We start from the raw sequence: 24,520 nt of genomic DNA on the forward strand, positions 1-24,520 counted from the left end.
CTACATCTAGTCTCTCACAAACTCCTTAAGGTTTAGTGCTTTGATCTGTGTATACATTTATTTTCACAAACAGGCCACTGCCCTAAATCAGTAGATTATATTATTATTAGGGCTGTCAATTTTAAGGCCATTGCACACCAGAGGCGACGCTATATCCTAATGCGAAACAAATTGTGATGAATGGCCCCTTCACATTAAAAGCGAGGCCAACGATCGCACGCCTTTACAATATGTGGCGCTAGTCGACAAAATTTTACCCCGGTACGGTAGGTGGCGCTTCCTTCTGCACATCATGGATCAGAAGAAGATCTACTGGTCAAGTTTGCAAAACAATGGAATCACAATATGAAAGACAAGCAAGTTAATTCTCTAGTGAGTGGATTGGTAAAATAAAACTGATTTCTTAATAAGCTTCAGCAGCGAAGACGAGTTTGTTATAGAGTTGCTCAATGAGAAAGAAAACATTTCATGAGACACTTTCACAAACTATTGTAGTTCACCTGCTGGACAAATTGACAAAGTATTATCGTATACATAGTCTGAGGGATGATTAGAAAAAGTTGAGTGTAAAAATAATATTAACGCTTAAGTTAAAACATGTTATCAATTGGAACAATACTGATTATCTGCCGTTTTGGATGCATTTTTCGTCACAGTGCATTCTCAACATGGATATATGTAATGCCGCTTTAGAAACTGACCAAAACAATGTATCTTAGAAGATTGAATCAGTCGTGAGCAGGCTTACTGTATTGTCTAGATGCATTTTTTATAAAGGGAAAATAAATGTGATACCATCAGATAGGCCTACTTGATCTTTAGTACTTTGACACACTTCTCTCAGAAAGAGCAATGGATATGATGACTTTTCCTGTTGTACCATTAAAGCAGCCCGTCTAATGACTGCCACATAAACTAAAGCGTTCCTGTGGCTATCAGTGAAATCCATGTCGATCTCTCTAAATGCCAAGTTTACAATTCTTCCAAAAGCAAATGACATCAAACTCAGAGTTTGGCATCACAACATCAAGAGTAAAGAACAGCCACACTGCTGAAGTTTTCCATTATGCCTGATGTTAGGAAGGCTGGAGAGATATCCATTATTATATTGGAACTAGTTTAAAAACTCACCTGAAGGTCGAAAAATTTACTGTAGCGTCTGAAAATGATCTCATTGCTGCCATCAGACCAAGACACTTTGATGATGTAAACCTACAGTGAAAAAAGAAAAGAAAATGATTGTTCATTACAATTCACTTGCATTGTAAAATCAGAACAACAGTGATTCATTTCCAGTTAATGCAATCCCTGATCCAATCGGTAAATCTCACTTCCCAAAATCTAAAGAGAACATAAGAAATCACATTTTGCAGAAAGAAAATGAAGCCTATCTTCAGAAGCATAAATATATGTATTGCGTTATGCAATATATTATTTCACACGTTCTCATGTCGTAATAATAGTACAAGATGGCAAAATCGTAAGAAATCATTGGCTTGTACAAAAACGTACAACTTTTACTCCAACAGAGAAAAATAAACAACCCAACGAACAATGTTATTACAAGCTTTGCTAACCCTAACCTAACCATAACTCCAAATCTAAACCTAACCATAGAGTGTAACTTCTTACCCAAACCCTAAACTTAACCATGAACGTGTTCAACGCATGTGCACTATAACCACTTTGTGATACTTTTTATTAGTCAATGATGTGCACAGGACTGTGCGAGTGTCGAGAAAATCTGGGCCTCACGGACTGTGCTGATGACGAAATTTGTGTTATGCATACTGTGATCATATAGAGCGATCAGCAACGTGGACAACCGAAGTATACTTTGGCCTTTAAGGTCTTGCTGCAGTCTCAAGCTAAGGAAGTATAGCTCTTTTTCGCAAAGTGTAGAGATGAATGTAAAATAAATTACAGGAATAAATTGGAAAGCTTCAACTTGAACTTCAATGGAACAAGGTGCAAGACTTGTGAAGTAAAACAAACACTATCATTTCTACAAACACGCTATTAGTCTGTTACAGGTAAACATGGACAGCAATAAAACGGCAGCAAACTGGACCCATTTTTCAATGGATGAAATTCTCAGTTGGTGGTCATCAGCTGCTCCTCAATAGCTGCTTTTCCACTATCGAGCCAGTGCGAGACAGGGCTATCAACTGGCCAGCCAGGGCCAATAGCCTCAGACCTCGAGCCGCAAGACCAAAAAACGATCTGTGTTCCCACAAGTGGGCCAATAACTCTGCTGCGTTGCCCAAAAACCCGCCCTTAATACGCCACTGCGGTGCCAACGTCACAAACACCGCCCATTTCACAAGCAAGAGGGAAGATCAAGCTGAGGTATCATGTTATCGAGAATAATGAGTTTATATTGAATGTAAACAGCAAGATAAGTTAGCATTGAAAACTCACCGACTGTGACTGCCATATTGTCCCGAGTGGTCTCTGCACTAACAGTGGGACGATTTCCCAGCACACCATCTATGAAAGTTCACCGAACCATGTAAAGTAATTTGTACTGTGCCCGCATTTATTTATTCAATTTTTTTCCCGAACCTGAACTGTTGTGCGCTGGATGCACAACCTGGCAAGTTCAGCAAAACTCCGTCTTTGACACTGATTCCGCCTCAGTCTCCGGTTGGCCTTGTTTGGCCCAAGGGCAATTGGTGGGCCAAAGGCCATAGGCCCCGAGAAAGCCCCATAGTGGCACGATGAAGCCCCGGAAGTGACAGTGGGAACGCAACTGAGCCTGGCACGCACTAGCGCACCCTCATTTGGCCCGATAGTGGAAATGCGGCTAATGAAGTCTCTCCTGAAGTCTCCATGTTAATCGTCTTCCAATATTTTCTGTTTCTGTTAATGAAGTCAGGAGAGAGCAGTGTAAATTTCACAAAGCATAGCTTCGGTATGCGCCAGCCAACTCAGCTTCAGCAGCTCTCTTCTCTTGTTCTTGCCTGAACACGGTACCCTGGGGACTTCCTGCAAGGTGTTTAAGCTCCCCTAAGAGACTGCTTTGACTTTTAAGAGGTCTCCAACCTCTTTTCATCTAGTCCAGATGGCAGTTTATTTGCAAGGCACACAAAGATTGGGAAAGATACATAAGTTTCACAAAGCCTTTTCCCTCCATGATACCACTTGCACCAATACAATAATTGTATTTTCACATTATCTTGTATTTATTATGCATGCTTTTCATTACTTCTCCAGGGATTGGACAATGATGTCAATAACAGCCCACCTCTCTAGCCTGAAGAACAAGTTCTTGTACTCTGCTGTCCCAAAGAAAAACGTGCTGTACCAAAATCCATAATTGAATGTGTATAATTTATGTTCTAGAACAAAACGTGAAAGTCTCTTCAAGTAATTTTCACCACATATCTTATTTTACTCATAATTTCGAAAATCCCTATTCAAAAAACCTATAGGAAATTCCTGAGTCACCAAAATCCAACAACTCTATTGCAGCTCTGAGGGCAATAGAGGCCATAGTTACAGAATCACCCTGAAACTGCCCAATAGCATGACACAGACAAGCCAGCATTATCATCATCACCACAACTTACTGCAACATGCTTTCTAAAGTTGTAGCTACAATTTTGTATGCTGAAATATCCACTTGTTTTGGTGTGCAATGAAGCAATCACATAATATAACTATTCTTTTTCACTGAATGCAGTAAAAACATGGGGCAATATAGCAGACATTTGTGTTAACAGGTCTTCTATGGTCAGTTTTCTCTTTTAGATCAACTACTGTCAACAGTTTGAAGAGAATCTCGTTGACCAAGTTAGTTAGAGTTAGCTAAACTCTCGACATGTTTATAGCTAGCTACCTGAATAAGAACACATCCAGTTTGATGTCACAGACATTTGATGATATCTTTATCAGCCCTCAAATCTGGGTTACAGTGAGGCACTTACAATGAAAGTGAATGGGGCCAATCTGTAATTGTTAAAATACTTCACAAGTATAGCTACAAGATGAAGCAATATGCGTGTTAACATGAATTTAGTGTGATAAAATCACTTACTAACCTTTTCTGTGTAAAGTTATACTCAATTTTACAACTTCCTTGCCATGATGACGGAACGCTTTAAATCCTTATACCCTAAAACGACCATTAAAACGACGATTTAAACTACTTTACAGTTCAAATAATACACAAGTTTTAACAGAAGAATTAAATGTAGTGTAAGAAGTAATTAACTAATGCTTCGCTAAAACCCTCAAAAAATGTTTTCCATTCACTTCCATTGTAAGTGTCTCACTGTAACCTCGATTTTGGACGAGTCACGAATTTTTTGTGGAAATCAACACTATGCCACAAATGCTATTGATTGAGCTAGGGATGTGAAAAGTCGATACTAAAGTAAAAAAAAAATATATATGTCACAACACCAGTATTTCTGTAGTAGCGGTACTACCGACTCAATCCGACCCCTGTGCGCTGTCTGACTGATACACGACTGCTTTCAAATGCTTACACACGAATTTAACACATTTGGGGGAAAACAGAATGCACAATTAATCAAATTAAAATCATGACATGTTCTAGTGTAGCCTAATTATTAAACCATAAAATTATGCAATTTCATTCATTTTACTGTCTGCATGTGCTGCGCTCTTTACAGTGTGTAAAGCCGCACATATGCTAAAATAGTAGATGTCAGAACAGAGCACTCATTCACTATGACATGAGCAGCGCCAGCAGAATATATATTTATCTAATTAAATCGCAGCATTTTACACTTTAAAAAAATAAAAATAAAAATCACACTGGGTCATACGTATATTAGAGCCCGACTGATATGGGATTTTTGAGACCGATACGATACCGATTTTAGAGAGGGAAAATTCACCAATTACCGATATAGTGACCGATATAGCTATTTTTTGAGCTGGAATGAAAACAGACCTTTTCTATGTGGATTTTTCACCGATATGACTATGCAAAGGTACTCAGAAGGCTGCTTTCTTAAACAAATATTTTTTTATCAAAGAACATTTGACATTATTATTATTATACATTTTCAACAAATTCTAGAAATGAACACTGAGAAAATAAAGAATAAATAAAACAAAAATACAATAAATAGCTAAATAAACATCAGTACTGTTTAATATCAATCAATTGCTGACCATTTAAATAAAGAATAAATAAAATAAAAATCAGTACTGTATGTTTAGTATCAGTCAATGACTGCCACATAAACTAAAGCGTTCCTGTGGCTATCAGTGAAATCCATGTCGATCTCTCTAAATGCCAAGTTTACAATTCTTCCCAAAGCAAATGACATCAAACTCAGAGTTTGGCATCACAACATCAAGAGTAATGAACAGCCACACTGCTGAAGTTTTCCATTATGCCTGATGTTAGGAAGGCTAGAGAGATTTTGCGACCAAATACATATCCATTATTATATTGGAACTAGTTTAAAAACTCACCTGAAGGTCTTTATTAAACTGGGCTTTATTAAAATAAAAACAGAATACAAACAAAACCTCTCACGATGAAGGGAAACAAAATCAAGACAAGCAGCATGTGAATAAATATAACAGAAAACTAACAAAACCAAAAAGCAAACAAAAACTCTCTAACTAAGAACAGGAACTAACAGGAACTCACATGGACTGACTGACAAGACTGGAGAGCAAACACAACGATCTGGCAGGGAAGACAAGACAAAGTAGAGAATATATAGGGAATAGGAATGAGCAACAGGTGCTGCTGATCTTCTAATAAGCAGAGAAAATTGCTATGGCAACGCTGATTGCACTGCTGAGCAGCACTAATGAGAAACACGAGGGAAAGAGGAAACAAAAGCACGTGGACGACCTGAGAAATGGGTTGAGGAAACTGTCACAATCCTGCCATATCAAGAATAAAACAACTCAGCGAGTAAAGATGCTGACTACCACCCCTGGAGTTCGCAAGTTAGAATCCCAGGGCGTGCTGAGTGACTTCAGCCAGGTCTCCTAAGCAACCAAATTGGCCCGGTTGCTAGGGAGGGTAGAGTCACATGTGGTAACCTCTTCGTGGTCACTATAATGTGGTTCACTCTCGGTGGGGCACGTGGTGAGTTGTGTGTGGATGCCACGGTGGATAGCGTGAAGCCTCCACACGTGCTTTGTCTCTGCGGTAATGCGCTCAACAAGTCATGTGATAAGACGCGCAGGTTGACGGTCTCAGACGCGGAGGCAACTGAGATTCGTCCTCCGCCACCCAGAGTGAGGCGAGTCACTACTCCACCACGAGGACTTAGAGTGCATTGGGAATTGGGCATTCCAAATTGGGGAGAAAAAAAAGAATAAAACAAGACCAAAATGGCAGGATCAAGACCAGGACAGCACCGGCGAGAAGGACCAGGGAGGAGCCAGCGGGTCGGACCAGCGTTGCGCCAGCAGAGTGGAACAGGGAACACCGGCGGGACAGACCAGGGTGTTGCCGGCAGGACGGCGCCAGCGAGATGGACCAGGGTGGTGCTGGCAGGATGGACCAAGGTGGAACACCTAAACTAGGCTTGGTGGCTTGACTAAGTGACTTGACTTGGCAACTTGACTGGGCAAGCAGGCTTGACTGGGTGAGCAGGCTAGATTGGGTGAGCAGGCTTGAGCTGGTGTAACTGCTTGACTTTACTGGGCTGCTTGGTTAGGTGTAAAGGTTTGACTTGACATAGTAGTTTGACTTGGCATAGCAGCATTTCTAGATGTATTGGTTTGCCTAAGCAACAGGTAAGTTTCTCTTGTCGTGGTAGCTAAGCTAGATGTGACTTCTTGAGTTGTCGTGGTTGTTTGGCTTGGTGTAACAGCTTGACTTGATGTAGTGGCTTGATTTAATCCATCATGTTAAGTCAAGCCACTACATCAAGTCAAGCTGCTATACCAAACCAAACAACCATGACAAGTCAAGAAATCACATCTAGCTTAGCCACCACTGCAAGACAAACTGTCCTGTCTAATAAAACCATCTCGCTTAGGCAAACCGACACATCCAGTAATGCTGCTATGCCAAGTCAAACTACTATGTCAAGTCAAACCTTTACACCTAACAAGCAGCCCAGTCAAATCAAGCAGTCACACCAGCTCAAGCCTGCTCGCCCAGTCAAGCCTGCTCGCCCAGTCAAGTTACCAAGCCAAGCCAAGTCACTTAGTCAAGCCACCAAGCCTAGTTTAGGTGTTCCACCTTGGTCCATCCTGCTGGCACCACCCTGGTCTCTACAGTTGGCCACCCTGGTCTGTTCTGCCGGTGCTTCTGGTGCACTCGGAAGTTGCACAAATCTGACCCCTCAAGTCGTAATTATGACTCAGGAAACTGTGAGATAATTTATTTAGTTTCTGGAGTGAATGACAGGTTTTATAAATTTTTCTAAATAAAGCTAATTGTTAGTGCTTGCCATTTCGGTCATATTCATTTATGTATATCAGCAACCATTTGATGCATGTTGTACATTTTTACACCGTGAATATGACTTGTTTTGAGCATAATTCTATTATTGTCAGCAAGTTAACTAAGTAATATGTGTTATGGTGTCCAAATAAAAGTTTTCCTGTTCTTTCCAACAACAAAGCACTTGAACGCGACATACTCGTAATTACCACTTCAGAAGTGGCAAGTAGGATAATTCTGATAGCACATGAAGGCAGCATTAGATAATCAGATGTCTTTGTAGATTTTTTCCCCCTACCTGAAAAAATTTCTTTAAAGCTGAAGTATGTAGTTTCTGCGACACTAGCGCCATTGAATGGAATTGCAAAAATAAACAATGTTTTCAAAACAGCTTTCTGAATATACCCCTCGTCTTCTGTTGTTCAAACAACCAGATAATCCCGCCCCCAACTCATGGCATTAGTTGTGTAACATTGTTCTGGCGGGACAGCGCGTTGTTCAAAACACAGGAATTTTTATAGCGCCACAGAGACACAGTGTTAAGAAAATTAACCTATGAATGGCTTACTAATAGTTGTCTCTGAATATTAAGCTGGGATAAAGTATTTTAACACTGAAAAAGTTATATATACTTCAGCTTTAAAATTCGAATCTAATTCGAATTTTGGTAATGTTTCAGTGAAAATTTCGAATTTACTTTCTCTGCCATGTTGACAGCCCTAAAGGGAAATAATCGACAAACATCATTTTTGTCATAGTCATGCATCCCTACATCACATTACCCCAGCTATCAACCTTGACAGCAGTGACAACATTGCACAGTGACAGCTTTTTGTTCATGTGATGTTTTGTTCTGAATGACGTAAAGCCTGGTTGCTTCATAATAAAAAAAATAATAATAATTACTCATACTAACTGGAAATTGCAGTAAAACAAATACAGAACAGAAATTAGAGCAGAATAACCTCATGCTGTCAACTGGATGTCATGCCATCTGGCTCGACCAGTGCTTGGGAAAAAAAAGGGATCCTACATCCTGCCATTGTTTTTTTTTACATGACTGGACAGTTAGTTTTGCAAAAGACCTGTAGAATTTATTATTGAAATAGTGATGCAGAAACCTAATATTCCTAATCTACAACCTGTATTGCAAAAAAACATATCCAGGTGGCCTAACATTTCACTCGAAAATAAAAAAATAAATAAAATTATGACAATTATGCAATTGTTTGTTGGTGTTCAGGAGGCTTTATCCTTCTGCCAGGCTGTTATTGCAAATAATAATTCTGTTCTTAAGTGACTTGCCTGGTTAAATAAAGTTTACAAAATAAATAAATACATACATATATAAATAAAAAGTAGGTCCATACAATGTAAGTGAATCTTGAAAGCAAAATAAAAGTAATACACACAATTCCAGTGGTTAAATCTATATCTTCAGAAGCTATATGATAGGTGTGGATGAGAAACGGTTCAATATTTAAGTTCTTTTTATTATATATTCTCCTCCCTGTCCAGTAGGTGGCGATTTGAATGAAGAATGTGAATCGCCAAAAACAAAAGATGAAGAATGTGGAAGTGAAAGTGGAGATTTATAGTAAGAAAGTACTTAAATATTGATCTGTTTCTCACCCACACCTATCATATTGCTTCTGAAGATATGGATTAAACAAGTGGAAGCGAACTAATTGTTCTTATGCTGCCTTTATATGCTTTTTTGAGCTTCATCAATTCTGGCCACCATTCACTTGCATTGTATGAACCTACAGAGCGGAGATATTCTTCTAAAAATCTTCCTTTGTGTTCTGCAGAATAAAGAAAGTCACACACATCTGGGATGGCATGAGGGAACTATCCCTTTATTAAGCTTAATTTTCTTAATAACAAAGTATAATTTTGTATTTATTTCTTTTGATTTTGGAGTAAAATATGACCAAAATATGAAAATTTTTTATTATAATTATTATATTTTATTTGAGTTAAAGGTTCCTATAGTGTTACCCTACTTATCATATATATGTATACACAGCTGAAGTCAGAAGTTTACATACAGTTAGGCTGAAGTCATTAAAACTCATTTTTTAACCACTCCACAGATTTCATTTTAGCAAACTATAGTTTAGGACATCTACTTTGTGCATGACACAAGTAATTTTTCCAACAATTGTTTACATACGGATTGTTTCACTTTTAATTGACTATATCACAATTCCAGTGGGTCAGAAGTTTACATACACTAAGTTAACTGTGCCTTTAAGCAGCTTGGAAAATTCCAGAAAATGATGTCAAACCTTTATAAAATTAGCTTCTGATAGGAGGTGTACTGAATTGTTGGTGTACCTGTGGATGTATTTTAAGACCTACATTCAAACTCAGTGCCTCTTTGCTTGACATCATGGGAAAATAAAAAGAAATCAGCCAAGACCTCAAAAAAAATTTTTTTGGACCTCCACAAGACTGGTTCATCCTTGGGAGCAATTTCCAACACCTGAAGTTACCACGTTCATCTGTACAAACAATAGTACGCAAGTACACTATATGGCCAAAAGTTTGTGGACACCCCCTTCTAATTAACGAATTTGGTTACTCCATTAAATCTTAATGTTTTTTTATGTAATGGCTTGGGTTTTGTGCATTTTGTGGCAACTGTTTGGGGATAGCCCTTTTCTGTTCCAGCATGACAATGCCCCTGTGAACAAAGTAAGGTCCATAAAGAAATGGTTTACTGTGTCTGGCGTGGAAGAAATTGACTGGCCTGCACAAAGCCCAGACCTGAACCCCACTGATCACTTCTGGGGTGAACTGGAACAGCAACTGTAAGTCAGGCCCCATCAACCAACTTGAAAGCCTTGTGTCTGAATGAGAGCAAATCCCTGCAGCCATGTTACTACATACAGTATAGTGGAAAGCCTTCCCAAAAGAGTGGAAGCTGTTATTACAGCAAAGGGGGAAATTGATGCCTAAGGTTTTGAAATCAAATGTTCATTAAGCACATATGGTGTCCACAAACTTTTGGCCATATAGCGTATAAACACCAAGGGACCACGCAGCCATCATACCACCCAGGAAGGAGACACATTCTGTCTCCTAGAGATGAACATAGTTTGGTGTAAAAAGTGCAAATCAATCCCAGAACAACAGCAAAGGACCTTGTGAAGATGCTGGAGGAAACAGGTAGACAAGTATCTATATCCACAGTAAAACAAGTCCTATGTCAACATAACCTGAAAGCTGCTCAGCAAGGAAGAAGCCACTGCTCCAAAACCACCATAAAAAAGCCAGACTACAGTTTGCAAGTGCACATGGGGACAAAGATCTTACTTTTTGGAGAAATGTCTTCTGGTCTAATGAAACAAAAATGTTACTGTTTGGCCATAATGACCATCATTATGTTTGGAGGAAAAAGGGTGAGGCTTGCAAGCCGAAGATGTTGTGGTGGTTCTTTGCTGCAGGAGGGACTGGTGCACTTCACAAAATAGATGGCATCATGAGGAAGGAAAATTATGTGGATATATTGAAGCAACATCTCAAGACATCAGCCAGGAAGTTAAAGCTTGATCACAAATGGGTCTTCCAAATGGACAATGACCCCAAGCATACCTCCAAAGTTGTGGCAAAATGGCTTAAGGACAACAAAGTCAAGGTATTGGAGTGGCCATCACAAAGCCCTGACCTCAATCCGATAGAAGATTTGTGGGCAGAACTGAAAAAGCGTGTGCGAGCAAGGATGCCTAGAAACCTGACTCAGTTACACCAGTTCTGTCTGGAGGAATGGGCCAAAACCCAAAACGTTTGACCCAAGCTAAACAATTTAAAGGCAATGCTACCAAATACTAACAAAGTATATGTGAACTTCTGACCCACTGGGAATGTGATGCAAAATTAAAGCTAAAATAAATCATTCTCTCTATTATTCTGACATTTCACATTCTTAAAATAAAGTAGTGATCCTAACTGACCTAAGCAGGGAATGTTTTCTACGATTAAATGTCAGGAATTGTGAAAAACTGAGTTTAAATGTATTTGGCTAAGGTGTATGTAAACTTCTGACTTCAACTGTATATATTTATTTCAGCTTTTATTACTTTTATTACATTCCCAGTGGGACAGAAGTTTACATACACTTTATTAGTATTTGGAAACATTGCCTTTAAATTGTTTAACTTGGGTCAAATGTTTTGGGTAGCCTTCCACAAGCTTCTCACAATAAGTTGCTGGAATTCTGGTCCATTCCTCCAGACAGAACTGGTGTAACTGAGTCAGGTTTGTAGGCCTCCTTGCTCGCACACGCTTTTTCAGTTCTGCCCACAAATTTTCTATCGGATTGAGGTCAAGGCTTTGTGATGGCCACTCCAATACCTTGACTTTGTTGTCCTTAAGCCATTTTGCCACAACTTTTGGGGTATGCTTGGTCATGTCATTGTCCATTTGGAAGACCCATTTGCAGAAAAGCAAGCTCAGAAAAGTAAAGCGAACAGAGTCGAGTCGAATCGTAACATGAAGTGGAAAAGTGCCATTAGTGTATGTAAAGTTCTGACCCACTGGAATTGTGATACAGTCAATTAAAAGTGAAATAATCTGTCTGTAAACTACTTTTGGAAAAATTACTTGTGTCATGCACAAAGTAGATTTCCTAAACGACTTGCCAGAACTATAGTTTGCTAATATTTAATCTGTGGAATGGTTTAAAAATGAGTTATGACTTCAACCTAACTGTATGTAAACTTCTGACTTCAACTGTGTATATATATATATATAGCTTTTTTGTATGAACCAGTTTCTACAAAGCATTTTCATCATAAAGTTATTCTGGAAAACATAACATTCAAACCAGTGTTGTCCATTTTTATCTGCAACACATTAAGTCTAAATAAACAAAACATACAGTGATATCAGTTGTCTGTATTGGACTGGAAAAAAACAAACCCACAGGCTGCCAGAAAGTATCCGATATCAGACCCAAGGCCTGTGAAGAATAACCTCAGAGTGCAGTGGAGTGGGGTTAGGGGGTGTTCAGGACTTTAAAGGGTGTGGTGAACCAGACAAAAGACCTTGAACAACATGGAGCTATTACAGAAGATCAGCACAGTACTCAGATCAGTTAGTATACATGTCCTCCTCCTCCACTGCATTCCTACACTGGATGGCAACCAGTTTCAAAGGTTTAAACACACTAATGCATATACATACAGTATAATACATGAATCTCATATTTTTAAATGAAATTATTATAAACAGGTATGTTCATATATGTTAGATATTAGATATACATAACTATTCATGTTAAATCTCAAGGCCTTCAAGGAGTCTAACTAGAGTCTTTGTTGTGTTTGTGCAGATGTAAAAACATCTGGAATGAAACTCTAAATAAAGGTGCCATAACTACAGCTGTAAATGGAATATACATGTTCAATAGTACATAAGTGATACTCCTCCAAAGGCCAAAATAGAAGAAAAACACACAAGTAAATAGATATAACATAAACACTAGTTTGGTGTGTGTTGTACTGATGTGTAACTTGATCCTCCTCTGAAGTGATCACATCTCCAAGCCTCTTTGTTCAGACAAACCAACGAAACAAACACAAAATGCACCACTAAACTCTTTCATTAGATGAAAAAATAAAAAATAAACCACTCAGAAAAGTTCATTGAAGGCCCATAAAGATAAACTTACATAGTGTTTGTTGGGGTTTCTTCTCTTTTGCACGTCTTGAACAGTTACGTCTTGTACGGTCCGCCGTGGCATGTTGCAATAATCTCAGTTTCAAAAAACAGATACAAAATACCGTTCAGACCCACAGCAGCAAATCTGGCGCACTTTTCCGCGTTCGCTTAAAGTCATTCGCCTCTGTTTGTCTGTCCGTTTCTGCGGGTTTATAGTCCACGTCGGATTTCCTGCAGTCTGGACCGAACGAACTCCCAGCCTATCCCAGCTCACCAACTCTAATTTAATAAAAACCCAGCGAAATCACACAATCCCACTACGGCATAGGCTCGACTCATGAATATTAATTACGTACAGTGATGTTCGGCCAGTACTCTTAACTGATTAGCCGAAAGGCAGACGTTAGTAGGTGGGCGCCAGTCAGCTGCTGAATTAATTATTCCAAATATGGTAAAAGATTGTCTTATGAATATTAATTAGCACAAGTGACTGGTAGGTTACTGATAACGTCAGCACGAACATATTTATATTCATGAGATAAACCTTCGCCATAGTAGGATTCGTAATTTTGCTGGACATATTAAAGGGGAAGTGTATTTTTATTTTATCTTATCAATGTCATTTTCAGTGTCATTTTACATAAAGCACAAAGCAGAAATGTGAAAATATTGTCATTTTTTGGATGCAATGAGCATTTACTGTGTGACAATATAAGTACCCAACACAAAACCCTAAAACACTGTCTGCTAGAATTTTCACATTTGAATGGCTTCCACATTCTTTATTCATACTTACTAATGTTGCATCTTAAATGCATGTATTTTATTTCTTTAACCACCTACAAAACAGTAGTATTGTCATTAAAATATTTATAAATTGAATAAATATTCTGTTTGCAGTTAACAGTAGAAAGATTTTCATTGTCATCATTCACAAAATAATGGTGTGATTTTGTCTATTTTGTTCCTGCAGCTCTGGTAGCTGATAGTCCAAGCATGTTATCTGTTTGATTACAAGGGAACATATATACTGTTAAAATGTTTAGATTAAATGAACTGTAAATTGCTTTCAATCAAATCATCTGCCAAATGCATAAATGTAAATAAATATTTCCTCTTAAAATAGATTTGGGGGGGGGGGATCTTGCCTTTTCAGTCTGCAAAATCAAATATTTTTTAATAAAAAGTTACAATTGAAAAACTACTTTTTAATAACATGTTTAATAAGAGGTTTTAATGATGACAACGCAAAAACAGCACTACTTGTAGTGTACTTGGCGGGAGGAAATCTGTTCCTGTGATTCTGTAGATGTGTGCTGCCATCTTGTGGTACAATATTATATAATACACAAATATTCCATGTAGTACCTCAGTTAATTTGAGGTCATAAAAGCTGCATACATGATAATTATAAAATAATTAAAGTACAGCATGTGACACCACATGACATGTGTCAAAGTGTCAACATCCCAAATATATTTCACGTCAACTACCAAAGTATTTTGAAATTATTTTATGTTTGTACTTGTTGTAAAACAGTATGTTTGTCCTGATTATTTAAATGAAGTTTAAAGCCATGCATTATGCTTCCTAATGAATCACTGATTAAATGTTCCATAAATGTGTCTCATATGAAGGGTGCGGGATCAGATCCGTCACACATCTGAAGCTGCAGGTGTGAAGTGATGCCAGAAAAACGGTCCTGTAGGGGTAACAGGTAACCCATGGCCTCTCCCTGAACAACAGACCCAGAGTAACTATATGGACGGATGCTGAAGATCTTTACACAGTGCACTGAGAAAAAGACATATTTAAGAGGAGTTTACATTTTTTAATCACAAGTTTATATGAAATAGAAAAAAGAAAGAACAACATTTCTTAGCACCCTGCCATGTATCCTCTATTAAAAAATCTTTGTTGTTCAACAAGAGATTGAGATAGAGTTTGATTGTTAATCAAACCTCAGGCCCCATCACATGTGTATTGTGCTTTACTGTACATGTATTAGTTGTGTAGTTTCAGCAATACTTTACTACTAACTCATTTGGTAGTGAAAAGGATTTTTTTTTTTCATAGAGGTCACAGTGTCATATACCTGTGTTATACAGCTTAACACCATCATACTGAATGGAGTCACCCACTGTTCTGCCAACAGGACCGCTCAGACTTCCAGAAAAAGGAGCGTTGATGATGCCATAATCATCACACACAATATCCACTGCTTTTATGGTTAACCCCATCCTTGAAGATAGAGTACAAGAGAAATTAGAGCAAAGATGAAGTAAGGAATATACTTTGAAGGCTAAACATTTTCATTCATTCATTCATTTTCTGAATAAATGAGCAAGTCAATGAGTTTTTTATCTTACTCTCCCACTTCATCGCTTCTTGACTTAATCCATATGACTCTAGTGGTTAATCCATGTCTTCAGAAGTGATAAGTGTTGGTGAGAAACAGATAAATATTTAAGTCCTTTATTACTATACACTCATGAGCCAAAACTTTATGACCACCTGACTAATATGCTGTTTGTCCTCCACGTGCTGCCAAAGCAGCTCCGACCCCCTGAGGCATGGACTCTACAAGACTCCTGAAATTGTCCTGTGGTGTCTGGCACCAAGACATTAGCAGCAGATCCTTCAAGTCCTGCAAGTTGCGAGGTGGAGCTGCCGTGGATCAGACTTCTTGGTCCAGCACATCCCACAGATGCTCAGTCGGATTGATATCTGGGGAATTTGGAGGCCAGGGCAACACCTTGAACTCTTCATCATGTTCCTCAAACCATTCCCGAACAATGTGTGCAGTGTGGCAGGGCGCATTATCCTGCTGAAAGAGGCCACTGCCATCAGGGAATACCATTGCCATGAAGGGGTGTACCTGGTCTGCAACGATGTTTGGGTAGGTGGCACGTGGATGCTAGGGATTTACTAGTTGGTTGTTAGATGGATAGATAGAGTTTTTGTATGTGAATTGGATTGTTTTGGCTTTTTGATAGTCTACTATTGGAAAGCACTTCTGGAATGCCGTTTTTATCCAATCAGCATCCAGGACTATCTGTTTCATAATATGTCTAAACAGATATGGCAAGTTTGTCAAGACAAACTGTGATGTTGTCTTGACTAAGCCTTTTCTGAAAGTTTAAACAGTCTTTCTAGCAAGTCAGTCCACTGATGGACATATTTGGAACGCTCCCAGAAAGCTATTTCCAGTCATGACAGTGCAGCTCCTATCTACGTGAATGGGGAAAGACCGAAATCTCCAAAACGGTTGGTCAAGATTACGATCTAAAATCATATTTAAAATCAGCAGTAAAATCTGACAATACTGGTATCATAAATTGTGCTTCTTTACCTCAGGTTATGCTAAAAAACGCAATTTTAGATATGGAAAAAGAAGAATGCTCGGATGCACTTGAAACAGTACTTTTAGCATCCTCGGTTTAAAAAAAAAAAAAAAAAAAAAAAAAAAAATCGGACTAAGGTGAAAATGTCATACATTTATCAATCTGTATCTGGAAGCAATCATGCATATATTTGAAACTGCCTTCTTTTTGTCTGATGCCTATTAGTAGAAAACTGGACTTTACACCTCCTGTCATCGATACTTCTTTCAAAACTTGGGGAAATCTGGGCTTTTTAAAGATTAAGGGTCTATATATAAAAAATGTTTTTCCATCATTTGACAATTTGGTAATGAAATTTAAGCTTCCTAGGACCCAGTTTTTTAAGTACCTTCAAATTCGAGATTATATGCGCAAAATAAACCCAACTGATATTGTTATTCTGGAAAAAAATCTGAGGTACCAAAAATGTATACAGCTAATGTGCAAGCGTGTTCTTGAGTTGATTGACAGGCGATGTCTTTATCTAAAAGGTGATTGGCTCTTTTACCTGTAAGGCGGGACTTCCTTTCTACACCCGTTGACCATTGGGCATTCCAATTTCTCCCGTTGATTTTAATAGAAGTGGCCTGTCTCTGTTAAATAGTCTCTGGTTTCAACTAGTTTTAAAATTTTGAAGTTTGATGGATATACAGACATTACAGTAAGACTAGTTTGTAGTTAGTAAGACAGCTAGCTTGCTAGATAGATAGTCACACAGACTGTCACATACAGTAGATAGATAAATAGATTGATAGAGAGAGAGACAGAGAGAGCAACTTAAGCTGGCACTACACTAACAGAATCAAAAACAACTCATTTGGCCGAGGGTGTCCCACATGTAGACTGTTTAGCTGAGATGTCGCTCTCTTCAGTCAGAGGTATGACACACTTGCCTATTAAAAATGGTGGAGGGATGACACACATAACGACTCACCGCAACTATCTCTCTCTAATCCCGGTCATGTGGAGCTCGCCAAAATAACAACATGAGTAAAATTGCAATAGAGAGATTTGGGGCATTTTCAGACCTGTAGCTTGCTTGATTGTTCAGAAACACGGGCTAAAATAGTTACAATGTTGCATTTTCTTCATGATTCTGTTGGCTTTCACAAGGTTATGTTTTAAATGCGGCAAAACTGTAAAATGTCCGTCAAGGTCATTTTTATCCGTCATTATAATAATTATATTTATTTATCACACATTATACATTTGCACATATACAGTGAAATTCTTTTTTTCACATATCCCAGCTAAGCTAGGGTCAGAGTGCAGGGTCAGCCATGATATGGCACCCCTGGAGCAGATAGGGTCAAGGGCCTTGCTCAAGGGCCCAACAGTGACAACTTGGCAGTGCTGGGGCTTGAACCCCCGACCTTCTGATCAGTAACCCAGAGCCTTAGCTGTTGAGCCACCACTGCCCCATTAGTTGCTTTTGCATTATTTCTGCAGAATGACAGAATAACTATGGATTTTAATCAGCATTTGATATATGCAGCTGAGGGTGATAAAATTTTTTTTAATAATAATCCTATCAGTTTATCATCTTGTCAGTTCTTCTCAGTCACAGAATTATTTTTTCAAACAAAACAGATGTGTTTCTTCAGTACTTGAAGCCATTAACTCAGCAGGGTGTCCCGGTCAAGTGATTAACACCTCCCACTGAGAGACGCTAATTTGTGCTCTGTCTCCCTCTGCCTGCCCGGTGATTATGTTAATGAAGCTAACACCTGAAAATCATTAGAAAAATCATCTGGTGTAGAGCCAGCTTTAAAGCAGGAGTTTGAATGAACAAGCATTCCGTTGGCTCATTTGAATATTTCGTCAATGTAAGTCTATAAGATTTTTATTTTATTAAACACTAGCTAATATTATTCATTAGTATTCTGTGTAATGTTTAGTAGTAGCTTTTAGTGTCTACTGAATGAGGTTTCTGTATTAATGATGCATCTCAGGTACCTTTTGGAGTTAAAGCCGCCACAGCCATATTTGTCACAGGCTCGCACCCTGTTATGATGACTGCCAGCACAGAATGTACTCCATGCAGCAGCTGAAAGGGGGTACAGAAGTTAATCTTACTTTCAAAAGGAACCAGAACGTGGAATAGAGTCAAAATTGATTGTAAAACCAGACCTGGCGTGCAACACTGGTGTGATTTCTCTTCCCGACATTTGTCCTTCAGGTATCTGCCCTGACAGATGAAGGTATTCCACTGACAGATGCCTCCAATGCTGGTGCAGCCCATATCATCTCTAGGTCCAGTTCCTCTCGTCCGATTTAACATCTTGCTGGCTCTTATGATCGTGGTCAACTTCTTACCAGATTGGACGATTTTCATTTGCTCCCCCTTCTGAACTTTCCTCATCCTTATCTTTTCTGTTTTTTTCTTTACATTTTCCAAGGAAAGACTCATGAGAAACACTAAGAAACAATAAAAAAAAAAAAAAAAAATAGAGCTTAAAAATTTACTATAAATAAGTGGTTATAAATATTAAAGTCAACATGAAAAATAATTCACAACCAGAGGTTGCGCTAACTGAAAATTCTCTGTCATTAACCATTTTTTTAAATATAATTCCAAATGCTGTCCATCATTTTGACCGATTAAAAAAATATATATTTTAAGTTAGTGCATCAGTTTTGATTTTGCTTTGACTCCCACTGTGTGTGTGCCCTGTTTATTCCCTGGTATTAAGATGCGTTACAATGCATAACAGGCGCCATTTTCATTTACACCTGGTAATTTGACTCTCTTTTGACCAATTGTTTTGGGATTTCGAGAAGAGGGTCTCTGATTTCATGACTGCATACATCCATCATTATGTCAGTGTTACTGCATGATAACAGTGCAAAAATTATAATAATGAAAAGTGCGAAAAAGCGGCGCATCGTTTTTGCAATTATACTTAATCGAAGCGCAAACATCATGTTTAAAGCAGAATTCTCAATAATTTTAGTGTTGTATCTGTATTTACTGAGCTTCAAAGATGTGTGTACTTCTCATCTGTGACACTTAATGTTGATATCAGGCACACTGAAAAAGTTCCTTGTACTTGTGCATGTATGTGTGTGCTTTTTCTAATTTTCCGATCAGACGGTAATTTCCTTTTAAAGCTGCACATAACCCACATAACTGACAAATTTAAAAATCTTGTTTAAGCACAGCAGTTGACTGACAGGTAGAACTTTCACCCTAGAACTCCTTGGTTGCACCAGCCTCACGCTTGGGAGTAAAAAAATCTATCATATAGGCCTATTCACGCATTTGCCTTTATAATGAATGTTACACCCCTTAATGTAGCCCTAGTACTTATACAATTAAGTCAAGTATGACGGATAAAAATAGACCATGAAGGAAATTTTACAGCAAATAAAGATTTTTTCTAGCACAACCTCTATTCGCAACCCATTTGCTATTATAGCAGTAACCTTTAGTACAGTAATCTTATCTGACATGAAATTATTGCATTAGCTATTGGCAAGATTTTATGAAGCCTGCATTACCTACAACAGTATAATCTGACAATGCCTAAATAGCTGTTTGCTAATCAGTTTACATACTCACAAGCTAGGTGTTTACAGCCAAAAAGGAAAAAACATTTTAGAGGCAGAGCTAGTTATTATATTTTGATGACAGATTATGAAGACAGACATTTTTTCTTTGTGCCCAGGGGCATAGTAAATAAGGTCAATTTTAATTTCATGTTGACTTTAAACCAAAGTTACTGTAAGATTTGTGTTACGTAGTTTTATTGTCCTTTCAGAATCTTAGTCATTCATTTATTTTTCCCATCAAAATTTGGCAGTCCTTAAGCTTAGTCTTCAGAAACTGTCATCTGACATTGTTTCGGACTGAAATAGGCTGTTCGTCATGCTTTTGTATTAGTGCATCTCAGAGAACCATTTTATTTATTTATTTTTTTTATTTTTTTAAAAAAAAAACTATATTATTGTGCAGCGCTGCCACATAACATGTATTGTTGAATTGTTTATGTTCTTGTATGTTTTCTTGTATGTTTATTTTTTAAAGATATATAGCTCTCATATTCCTTATATCCCTTATGAGACTGACTGGTGAGCTTGTTTGCAATCGTGAGTTTCCGTGACATCACATGAACGTATTTCAGCAGATGGACATAAACAAACGGGAGATATATATCTAAGGAAAGAAGATGCTATGGAGGAGGGGTGTGTCATCCATTTTTCCCTTTCCCTAAAAGGATATATCTAATTTTGTGGGGTGGAGTACTTACCTGTAAGGATCATTCTGTCACATTATGGATTAAGGAACCCGGGACAAAAGGATTTTTTTAAAATTTTCTCCCCTTTTTCTGGAATTTGGAATGCCCAATTCCCAATGCGCTCTAAGTCCTCGTGGTGGCATAGTGACTCGCCTTAATCTGGGTGGCGGAGGACAAACCTCAGTTGCTTCCACGTCTGAGACCGTCAATCCGCACATCTTATCATGTGGCTTGTTGAACGTTACTGCGGAGACATAGCGCGTGTGGAGGCTTCACGCTATTCTCCGCAGCATCCATGCACAACTCACCACGTGCCCCACCGAGAGCGAACCACATTATAGCAACCATGAGGAGGTTACCTCATGTGACTCTACCCTCCCTGGCAACCAGGCCAATTTGGTTGCTTAGGTGACCTGGCTGGAGTCACTCAGCACGCCCTGGATTCGAACTCGTGACTCCGGGGGGGACAAAAGGATTTGACCGGTGAAAGCGATCCATTGAAATGACTCGTAAGGCTTTACAGTGACATAATCATGAAAAGACGGGATATGAACATAAATGATTGCTCTTTATTGTATCATTGTATATTTGTGAGTTCTCTTGCAAGACGTGGTGTTGTTTTGGGGAGTATTTATGTACTTGTGTGGATGCTTTAATACACTGGTGAACAAAGAAAGAAAAATGGTGTTTGATATTGTATTTCTCTGAACATTCCTTGAGTAATCTATTCCTCAATTCATGTGTAACCACGCCGAAAAGGCAAAACTTTACATTATGGTGGCCTGTACAGGGACTTATTTTACTTTGGTGGTGTGAAAAGGGCTTACAAATAGCAATATGGAGATTAAACAAAGAGCCGATGATAATGTAAACACGGCCAATGATGCGGGAATGGAAAATTAGATTTCTCAGTGGGGCCATTTGTATCTCGACGAATCCCCACTGCTGAAATCACATCTATGTTAAGTTCCTTATACCTCTCAGAAACTGACAAATCTGATGAGGATGATGACGAGCTGGAAGCTGGTAATTTTTTAACTTTTCAGGCAGAGGTTGAACAAGTTAAAGCAGATTTATTGGTTGTGATAGAACAGGTACAAAATCTTGATAAAGAATTCAGAGACTCTCTTACAAGTGCTGTAAATCGGGAAGAGAGTCTGGGGGAGGCTTTGGATGCTAGTTTGGCTTAGATGGAGGACTATTTCCAGCAGTCTTTAGACAAACTGGAGAGAGAAGTGGTTAATTGTTTCTTACGGAGAGACGCTAAATGGGAACAGAGATTTAAAAAAATGAGGCAAACTAGTACACCTACTCTCAAGCTTCTCTCCCATTCACCTTCTACGTCTCAAATTTCTCCTGGGCCCATCGCTTTACAAGTCAATATTTAGATGGTAACTCTCTAAACCCCTCAGCTGCCCCAGTAGTTACACAACCTTCACCTGGCCTTAATACCACTCTTACACCTGAAGCTTCTAGTCTGACCGGTGCATCCTCATTCTGTGCTTGTACATTTAGAATTTCCTTCCTTAGGCGATTCTTGTGAAATAGCCAATGTTCTCAACTTCATAGAACAGTATGAGATATTTAGATATCAGACTTCCTAGTGTTGAATTAATAGGAACTTTGAGTACGGTCTTGAAAGGACCCGCACTGAGTTGGTGGAAGGTGGAAAAGACAAAGGTGAATAATTGGAAGTCTTTCAAGGATGCTTTCATGATAGCTTTTCTCCCAGATGTTTACATTAATGAGGTGGAAGAAACGCTGAGGACAATGGTTCAGCAACCTGGACAGCATCTGTGAGATTTTACCTATGATTATAGAGTCTGGTGTCTTAAATGGAAGCCAGAGGTGAAGGAGGAGGAGGTGGTGAACTGCATTTTGAATAACATAAACCCACAAGTGGCAGGATGTTTGAGGGGCACCGTGAATTCAGTGGAGCAGCTAGAAAAGATTGGATCGATGGTGGAAAAAAAAAACTGTATGGGTACTAAAGACTACTGGCTGAAAGTCAGAGCTCAAAATCCTAAAGACAGGAGTGTTAAGAAGCAGGCTGATTGTGGCAATCACTCCAAGAATCCAGCAGGGTCTCTATAGCACAACATGACTCCAGATCCTGGGTAAACAATCTCTTACATGTTCTATTTTTGTTGAGAGGGAAAAAAGTGGAAGCCATCTTGGATACTGGAAGCACCTTTACATGGATTCAGGAGAGCCTGTGGAAACAGCTGGGAAAAGAAGAGATATCAGTAGACGGGGAAACTCCACAAATGTTTATAATGGCACATGGGAAGATACCTACAGCTAAAGGGAAACAGTACATAACTTATGACTGGCATGGCATTAAGTGTGACATTAATACTCATATAATGAATGATATTCACCTGGCCTTTCCATTGATAATGGGTTTAGATTTTCTTGGAGCCACAGGAGCCATACCTGACATGAAGAAGAATTGTTATGGGGCAAAAACCCTAAAGGGTAATGAGTACCATCCATTCCTTTCTCACTTTAATACTCCTTTGGAAAATCAACCCAAGGTAAGCCTTTATTACGCCATTCCACCTGCACTAATTCTACCTCTCTCCTTTCCAATCACACAGCTGAAAACCCTTCCTGCTTGGGATATGGATAAGCCAGAGGAGTTGCTTCAGTAGATGATGCATTGGCCACAAACCACTTCTGGTAAGCTCGGCAGGACAGCTATGTAAAAACATCAGATTTTTACCGTTGATGGAATACCAGTAAGGTCAAGAGCTTATATAATCTCTCCTTTTAAACAAAAAGATAATTGAAGAACAGGTAACCCAAATGTTGAAGGATGACATCGATGAACCTTCACTCTTTTCTTGGTCTCCTCCTGTGGTCCTGGTAGCAAAACCAGATGGATCCTTCAGGTTCTGCGTGGACTACAGGAAGCTAAACATCAAAACCATCCCAGATGCATATCCCATTGCCCTTAATACATGACATTCTAGAGTCCCTAGATGGCAAAACATGGTTCAGCACATTAGATCTGAAATCAGAATATTGGCAATTGGAGATGGAGAAGAGTAAAGAAAAGACAGCATTTATCCCCTCTATGGGGTTATTTCAGTTCAAATCTATGCTGTATGGTCGACGAAATGCCCCTGCTACAGTACCTTCCAACGCTTAAAGGAGAAGGTATTGGCTGAGCTCAGAGGAAAACTTCATTTTGTGTATATTGTCGATATCATTATATATTCTAAAACCTTTGCGCAACAAAGGCTCACTCTGGCCAACTTGTCTCTTAACATGAAGTGCCATTTCTTCAAATGACATCTTAAATTCCTGTGCCATGTTGTTTCAGGGAAGGGAGTCGAGGTTGACCCAGCAAAAACCCAGGCCATTACTGAATTCCCAGAACCAATTGATCTAACATCATTACAGAGTTTCCTGGGACTAGCAGGGTGGTATCATAAATTCATACCACATTTTGCCGAACTTACTGCGCCTCTAGATCACCTGAAAAAGAAGGGGAAAAAGTGGAACTGGAAATCCGAATGTAAAGGTAGTGTAGTTGTCCACAAGCAAGCTCTTAAAAATCCTCCTTTATTGACTCAAGCCAACCTGTTATTACCTTTTCAGGTCCATACGGATGCTAGTGATGTTGGTCTAGGTGCCATACTCAATCAAAAGACAACAGATGGAAATAAGGTGATAGCATATGCATCACAGGCACTGAGAGGTGTGGAGAATAATTACTCTACCTCAGAAAAGGAGTGCCTAGCAGTGGTTTGGGCAGTAGAGAAGTGGAGGCACTTTTTGGAGGGAATAGAATTCGAAGTTTACACGGATCGTGCCGCACTTGCCTGGGC

The 24,520-nt window shown here is 38.8% G+C and overlaps 2 protein-coding genes across 5 annotated transcripts in view; both read right to left on the reverse strand.

Moving 5' to 3' along the window:
• Positions 1-13,350, reverse strand: part of LOC127429126 (SH3 and PX domain-containing protein 2B-like) — a 72,248-nt gene extending 58,898 nt beyond the window's left edge. For 3 of the 4 annotated variants that reach the window (XM_051677956.1, XM_051677954.1, XM_051677955.1), the window contains exons 1-2: positions 13,074-13,349; positions 1,132-1,212 (exon numbers count right to left, since the gene is read on the reverse strand). In XM_051677956.1, coding sequence (XP_051533916.1) covers positions 1,132-1,212; positions 13,074-13,145 — 153 coding nt within the window. In that variant the 5' untranslated portion in view covers positions 13,146-13,349. Of the gene's footprint in view, positions 1-1,131; positions 1,213-13,073 lie in introns of all 4 variants that reach the window. The other variant, XM_051677953.1, reaches the window with a different exon arrangement.
• Positions 13,351-14,287: 937 nt separating this feature from the next.
• Positions 14,288-24,520, reverse strand: part of LOC127429161 (leukocyte cell-derived chemotaxin-2-like) — a 28,883-nt gene continuing 18,650 nt past the window's right edge. Inside the window, exons 3-6 of the mRNA XM_051678032.1 lie at positions 18,577-18,864; positions 18,403-18,493; positions 15,159-15,304; positions 14,288-14,857 (exon numbers count right to left, since the gene is read on the reverse strand). Coding sequence (XP_051533992.1) covers positions 14,691-14,857; positions 15,159-15,304; positions 18,403-18,493; positions 18,577-18,864 — 692 coding nt within the window. The 3' untranslated portion in view covers positions 14,288-14,690. The remainder of the gene's footprint in view (positions 14,858-15,158; positions 15,305-18,402; positions 18,494-18,576; positions 18,865-24,520) is intronic.

Source organism: Myxocyprinus asiaticus, chromosome 38, assembly GCF_019703515.2.
Source record: "Myxocyprinus asiaticus isolate MX2 ecotype Aquarium Trade chromosome 38, UBuf_Myxa_2, whole genome shotgun sequence".
Taxonomy (NCBI): domain Eukaryota; kingdom Metazoa; phylum Chordata; class Actinopteri; order Cypriniformes; family Catostomidae; genus Myxocyprinus; species Myxocyprinus asiaticus.